General features: G+C 50.8%; 1 protein-coding gene and 1 long non-coding RNA gene across 3 annotated transcripts in view; one reads left to right on the top strand and one right to left on the bottom strand.

Moving 5' to 3' along the window:
* Ank3 (ankyrin 3) overlaps positions 1-1927 on the bottom strand; it is a 624211-nt gene extending 622284 nt beyond the window's left edge. For both annotated transcript variants that reach the window (XM_087597726.1, XM_087597706.1), the window contains exon 1: positions 950-1927. In XM_087597726.1, the coding sequence (XP_087453852.1) occupies positions 950-1006 (57 nt within the window). In that variant the 5' untranslated portion in view covers positions 1007-1927. The remainder of the gene's footprint in view (positions 1-949) is intronic.
* On the top strand, positions 323-1959 carry LOC120099015 (uncharacterized). Its single transcript, XR_015645773.1, has 2 exons — positions 323-604; positions 1535-1959. It is a non-coding gene; the product is annotated as an uncharacterized LOC120099015 (long non-coding RNA).
* Positions 1960-7272: the final 5313 nt, after the last annotated feature.

Raw genomic sequence — 7272 nt, forward strand, 5'->3', positions numbered from 1 at the left:
TTTTCCTCCTCCTGACACGCACGCCCCCGTCCCGCCTGCGGCCATCCCCTACTTCCCTCAACCCCCAGGATAACTAAGGTTTTAGGGTCCCCTTCAGGATGCATTCCACGAACACGCATTACCCTGTTCGGTGCCCACAACGCTGACAGCCCCAAGGCTTAGAGGAGCAGGGTCTGTGGGGCACCAGGAAAGAAACTGGAAGCTACTGCTGTGTTCCTCAAGCACTTGATTTTTTTTTTTTTTCTTGGCGCAAGTTGCTCTCGGATGCCATAGGTGGGGGATGGAGTGGGGGCGGGGGGGCGGGGAGAACCCACCTAGAGCCGCCCCTTGGCACTGCTACGGTGCCCCAGGGCTCTGCGTTTTTATACCCCAATTTCGAAAGCATGCTGCCTTGCCCCTCCGCTCCCTATGGAGCAGACTCACCTTCAAAGTGGGGGTGGGGGGCGGAGGGAAAAAGAAAGAAAGCAAAAGAAAAGAAATCCGAACTGAAGGTTAACTTTCCCAGCCAGGTGACTTCCCCGTTAAAGGTGCAGTGGTCGCGGATCATGTCTTCAGGCGAGTTCGGCCTGGCGGAGAACACGAAACCCGAAGACGCCAGTCGCAGGTGGGCCCGCCGGGTGCCCGGCGCCCCGGGTTGCTTTTCCGGAGCAAATGATCGGAACAGAAGCCCCGCGTACACCCCTTCCTACTCCCTGGGGACGCTGGGGTTGCGGTGCCCGCTAGGAGCTCGCACTCAGGGCGGGTGCCAAACTCCGGTCCAGTCTCGGTCCACCGAGACCCGGCGACGAGCAGAGTCAATGTCCCCTCCCAGGCTTCTCAGGCTCCCATTCTGTAACACAGGGCTCCTGCAAGGTCCCCGTGTCCCCTGGTCTTCTGGGATCCCAACCCCAACCCATCATCGCCGCAGAGTTTGGGAGAGGGGGAGGCAGCCACAGGTGGGGGCGCTCACCTGCTCAAGATCGGGGCTCCCCGCGCCCACTGGGGACGAAGTGCCGGAGCTGGCCATACGGTGGGGTCCCGCGCGCTCCTCCTTCCAGGAACTCGGCTCTGCGCCCGGGTCGGCGTCTCCTCAACCCGGGATCCGGGGACTGCACCCCCAGGAGGGAAGTTGGGGGGGAAAGTTGGGCCACGGCTCGGGAACGCGCAGCGCCGCCCCGCGCCGTCTCCTCCCCCTACCGGGCGCCGCCAGGTGCTGCGCGCTCGTCTTACGGGGGGGGCGGGACAGCCAGGTGGAGGCGCGGCGACCCGCCGGGCCAGCTGCCGCCCGAGCATGCCCAGTGCGGTGTCTGCCGCAGGGTCCCCGGGACAAGGAGGGCAGAGCTGCCTTGAGAGATCCCGGGGTGTTGGAGGAAGGTTGGAGGTGGGAGGAGCAAGGGCGAGTGCACAGTCTTCCCCCACCCAGGTGGACTGACTCCCAACAGCATCCCCACGATATCCTCCCTAGTGATGCCCTCCCTAGTGATGGGCTGGTGTTTGTCTGAACTTAAGAGGTACCAGGCAGCGGTGTAACCTTCGCTTATATTGTTCATTTTAGAACGTAAAATCCACGGGGCAGTGGTAACTCCAGGCGCACTCCTCGGAAACAGAGTTGCAGTCTCAGGTCCACGCCGTCTGGGGACCGCTCGGCGCTCGGATACTCCAACTAGATGCTCAGGGGAGCCCCCGCCCGCGCGCCCCACGGAGCCAGAGGCTGAGACCGGGGCAGAGTCCTAGTTGGCTAGGAAGCTGAGACCCGGATCTCGGAGTGTCCTCGTTTCTAGGAGGTCAGATGACAGGACAACTTATCCTGACCGGTGGGAATCGGAGCAGGAAAGCATCTATAGGAGCCAAGGGTCTCTCAAAGAGAGCACCTTTCCCAGCATTCCCACCGATCAGCACGAGGGACTCGGCCAGAAATGTGTCCCTCCACATCCTGATTCCGTTCTGGCTGTAAAGATAAAAGTTTTCTCTCAGCCAGTAGTCAGTCTCTTTGTCTTTTTTTCCTTTCTCTTTCTTCCTATCTTTCTTTCTTACTCCTTCCTCCCCCTCCTCCTCCTCCTCCTCTTCCTCCTCCTCCTCTTCTTTTTTTCCCCTTCTTTTTATCCAGCCAAGGCTTTCCTGGCTCACTTTCATTGTTTATTGTTACTTTTGCTTTATTTTCTTTGCCAAGTGAACCTGGTAGGGATCCGAAGTCTCTCCATTAAGCAGTTACACCCGGCTAAAACGCGTTTTTTGAAAGGAGAGTAATACTTCAGGTGAGACTCAACTAAAAGAAGAATTCTGCCGTTCGTAGATGAAGTGAGGGAAGCAAAATTCTCACCAGCGTCTCGCCAGCGTCGTAACATCGGAACAAGAGAACCCTGCAGGGACTTCGCTGCGGCTCCAATCTTCTCCTAAACAAACAGTATTTGTGAGACTTTCCTTAGCTGTGTGTCCACCTGCTCTGCTGAGCCTCTAGCCCAGCGCTTCGCAACCTTCCTAATGCTGGCACCCTTTAATACAGCTCCTCATGTTGTGGTGACCCCTCAGCCATAAAATTGTTTTCGTTGCTACTTCGAAACTGGAATTTTGTTAGGAATCCTAATGTCAATGTCTGATATGCAGGGCATCTGCTAGAATCCCTCTGAAAGTCCTTTGACAACACCCTCACGCAAAAGGGGTAGAGACCTCTGATCTCACCCATGTTACTTCATCCGGGCCTGGCAGATTCCATGTAAGGCTGTGTGGTCTGAAAACCTAGTCTCAGAAATATTGTTTTCAGAATGTAGCAAGTCCATAAGGGCGTGGATTGAACACTAGGTTCTGTGTGCTAGTGAACGTAGAGAAGGAACCTGCTTTCAGCTTTAGAAAAGAAGCCATGTGTCTATACAAGCTTCATAACCACTACTACCATTATATGACCACATCATGCCTTGCATGTTAAAATCCATGAGGGCAAGGACACTGTCTTCCCCCTCCTATCATGCTCCAATGGGCTCTTTAATCCCTCAGACCCCAAGTAGACTGGAGGAGAGCCACCCTCCCCCCAGAACACAGGTTTTACTGACCAGCACCCTGTCAGTGACTCAGCCACCATAAGAAGCCATCAGTGATCAAAAAGACAATAGAGAAAGAGAGGGCGCTGCAGAGAGGGGACAGAAAGAGAAGCAGCCCCTGGGAGACTCCTGAAAGGGGTGTTTTCCTGCAGAGCCTTACTAGTCTGTTTACCTGGAACCTGTTTCTGAGAAACGTTGTGTTTGGGAATGCAGGAGACTCTTTCCCTCCTCCAGAGGCAGGCTCGCATTGCACCTGAAAAAGCAGGCTTACAAAATTATAAGTTGAGCCAGGTATGGTGGCTCAAGCTGGTTGTCTCAGCACTCTGGAGGCTGAAGCAGGAGATGAACCATAAGTTCAAGGCCAGCCGGAGACACATTGTAAGTTCTAGTCTGGCTGCAGAGTGAGAGATGAGGCATCCCAGCATCCCCTCTCCAAGAACAAGGAGGAGGAGAGGGAGGAAGAGGGGAGGAGGAGGAGGAGAAGAGGAAGAGGAGGAAGAGGAAGAGGAGGAAGAGGAAGAGGAGGAGGAGGAGGAGGTGGTGGTGGTGGTCATCGTCATTGTAAACTAAAAACTTTTCCATCCACTCTCTAATGTTGACTAACTCTGTTCCTGTCATTATGGCTAAATACTAAATATGACCAAAGAACAGTAGTGGCCACTGGCAGGGCAGCTCTCTTTGCTCAAACTCGTTTGTCCATGGACCATGCCCCTGCCCTTCCTCAGCTAATGATGCTGGGCATAGCAATCACGGTTGACCGGTTTGCTGCATCCCTGAGGGACTTTTCCAGATCACTCACTTGACAACACAAGGCTTAGGATCTATCCTTTCCTTACTCAGCTCCCAGGATTCGAGCTTCCTTCTGTCTTCTGTGTACACCTGTCCCTGATCCATTCTTGGACTACATCCCCAACTCTCTTCATACTATTTGATTTTGTGACTGTCTCACAGGGCTGGCCTTGAACCCACTAAGTAACTCAGGCTGCCTTAGCCATCAGTTCAAAAACTGTTCGAAACAGTTCAATCAGTCTCAAAATTATGGCCTCAGCTTCCCAAGTGCTGGGATTACAGGCGTAGGGCACCACACATGTTTGCTTTACGTTTACAAGGCCCTGAGTTCTATCTGTGGTTTCTCTCTCTTTCTCTCCTTCCCTCCCTCCCTCTCTTTGTCCTCCCCCACTGAATCCCCACCTGGTCCTGCTTTACAAGCAGTGGCTCTGAGCCAGGTCAACTGATGAGTTGGCACGAACTCAACCCCTGTCACCTTAACTGCAGCAGCTTCCAAATTCTGGGTACTGAGTCTGTCCTGTGCAGTCCTACTGGGACTTTTTTCCCCTCAAAATGTCAAGTCGGTTCACAGGACTAAGTAAGCATGGTTAAGCTTTCAGGCTGACCCTCTTTCCTGAGGAGAAAGAGCTCACCCTAAATACTTTTCGCTTTCTCCACAGAATCTCAATTGTTCTCTGCCAACCTCTCTCCCTCCTTCTTCCTCCCTGCTCCTCCTCTCAGGGTTTCTACACACAGCCACCATGAGACTTGCTGTCCCCCAAGGTCTACCCATGTGTAAAAACCAGTGTCTTTCCACTGGTCATTCTCTGCCTGGAAAGCCCCTCTCTCTGCCTCCAGTTCCTCCCTGCTCCCGCTTCTCTCTCTGACTGATGCCAACTATCGCTAGACTCCATTCCCTCCCCCAAGGAAGCCTCCCAGGCCCCCTTTCTGTTGATGTGGCTTTTTGGCATTCCTTAATTTTTCAAGGACAATGGGTCTATGCTTGGAGAATGGGTTCTGAAACAGTTTTATGGAATTCAGAAATATGTCGCGCTGGATAGTCTTATGTCAATTTGATGCAGGCTAAAGTCATCTGAGAGGAGGGAACCTCAACTAAGAAAATGCCTCCATAAGATTTGGCTGTAGAACATTTTCTCCATTAGTAATGGATAAAGAGGGGCCTCACCCATTGTGGGCGGTGTCATCCCCTGGGCTGGTGGTCCTGGGTTCTATAAGAAAGCAGGCTGATCAAGCCATGGGGAGCAAGCCAGTAAGCAGCATGCATCCATGGCCTCTGCATCAGCTCCTGCCTCCAGGTTCCTGTCCTGTGTGACTTCCTGTCCTGATTTCTTTTGGTGATGAACAGCAATGTGGAAGTGTAAGCCAACTAAACCTTGCTTCCCTGAGTTGCTTTTGATCATGGTGTTTCGTCACAATAATAGAAATCCTAAGAGTGTGTGTGTGTGTGTGTGTGTGTGTGTGTGTGTGTGTATCCAAATTGATTAGAGGCCATTTGTAGCTTTAGTGTGATACTCGTGTTTTCATGACAGGATATGACCCTACAATCTTTTTTGTCCTTGCAAGAACGGTTGCCCTCAGTGCTAAGACTTGGGTTTCTCTTATGATTATACACCCCCTTCCCCCTTACTGGTCTGTGTCACCTTCAAACAATCTTAACACTCCAGGCAGGTCTTTTGCTTGTCCAAATTCCTAGTACATAATACAGTGTCTCGCTTTGATAGAGGTCTGAACAAAGAGAAAGCCTGATTATGAACCTGGCTGCCTCCCTAGGACAGATTCCCAAGGTCGAAACCTGATACCCTTGCCTCTCTCACGGCTACACTCACATCAGATTTCTCGCCGTACAATAATGGGTTTCATATCTGTCTCTCTGCGAGGCTGAATATGAGGGAAGGCCATTATGATGGGTTAGCCTTTGTGTATCAGAGTTCAGGGCGGCCATCTTAATTATACTCTGAGAATAGGTTTTGATGAATGATGGGAAGTAGAGAGAAAGTGAGAAGAGAGGGTGAGAAAGATGGTGTGGGAGACAGAGTAAATCTTAGAGCAATCGAGGCACGTGCTAAATGCTGTCATTTCATGGTTTCTGCTATATCTGTGCATGACAAGCATTGCATATATTTTTTAAAGAACTATGAATTTATTTTATTTATATGTGTACACTGTCGCTGTCCTCAGACACACCAGAAGAGGGCATCAGATCCCATTCCAGATGGTTGTAAGCCACCATGTGGGTGCTGGGATTTGAACTCAGGACCTCTGGAAGAGCAGTCAGTGCTCTAACCACTGAGCCACCTCTCCAGCCCGCATTGCCTATTTTAATGTAATCTATGTTTCATGTGGTGGTACAAGCCTTTAAGCCCAGCACTTGGGAGGCAGAGGCAGGTGGATCTCTGTGAGTTCAAGGCCAGCCTGGTCTACAGAATGAGGTCCGGGACAGCCAGGGATACACAGAGAAACCCTGTCTCAAAAAATAAATAAATAAATAAATAAATAAATAAATATTATTTTTAGTTTTTGTTTTATTATTATATATTATTAATGTGTGGGTCATATTTATGTGGGTACGCATATCACATGGTACAAGTGTAGCGGTCAGAGAACAACTTTGTAGATTAGTTCCCTTCTTCCATTTTGACATGGGCTCTGCAGATCAAACTTAGGCTGTCTTTCACGGCAAGCGCCTTTAGTCACTGAGACATTTTACGTATCTGACACCCCGCTTTCACGCCTTTAAAAATATCTTATTTATACTCTTTTATGTGTATGTATGTTTGGGGGGTACACACATGTGCCTTAAAGTTCCCTCAGAGGCCAGAAAAGGCCGGTAGATTCCCTACAGCTGGAGTTTCAGGTAGTTGTGAGTGAGAGGTTCAGACTCCACTGTGGGTGCTGGGGTCTGAACTCTGGTCCTCTGCAAGAGCAGCATATGCTCTTTAACAGCCAACACTTTCATTTTTCAAAGATAGGCTTGCATCACATGGTCCAGACTAGCCTTGAACTTGGCATGTACGTGCATGCGTGCATTCGAAACAGCCTCTTAAATAGCCCAAGCTGGTCTCTAACTCACCGTGTAGCTGAGGATAACATTAAACAACAATCCTTTCCAAGAACAGGACTACAGGAGTATGGTATCGTATCAGGCTTACTATATTAACAGACAACCATTCTTACTTAACTAAACGCAGATCCTTTCCTGGGCTACGTGAGTGTTCAGCTTGGAGCAGCTTCCTCTATGATTAGACCCCGGTAAAGCGGCAGGAATCTCTCACGTGGCCATCAGCATCGAGGACCTCTGACCTCTCACTCTGAGTTTATGGTTCCCTAATAAAAGGGAACGAGAGCTAACACAGAGAGCTTCCCCCGTGAGATTCTTTTGGAGTTTGGAAAGACAGCTAGTGAGTTCATGGCTGTCCATAAAGTAAGCCAGAGCCAGAAGAGCATTTAAGCAGCCGGGAGGTAGGTCGCT

This window comes from Rattus norvegicus, chromosome 20, assembly GCF_021556685.1.
Source record: "Rattus norvegicus strain SHRSP/BbbUtx chromosome 20, alternate assembly SHRSP_T2T, whole genome shotgun sequence".
NCBI classification, from domain to species: Eukaryota; Metazoa; Chordata; class Mammalia; order Rodentia; family Muridae; genus Rattus; species Rattus norvegicus.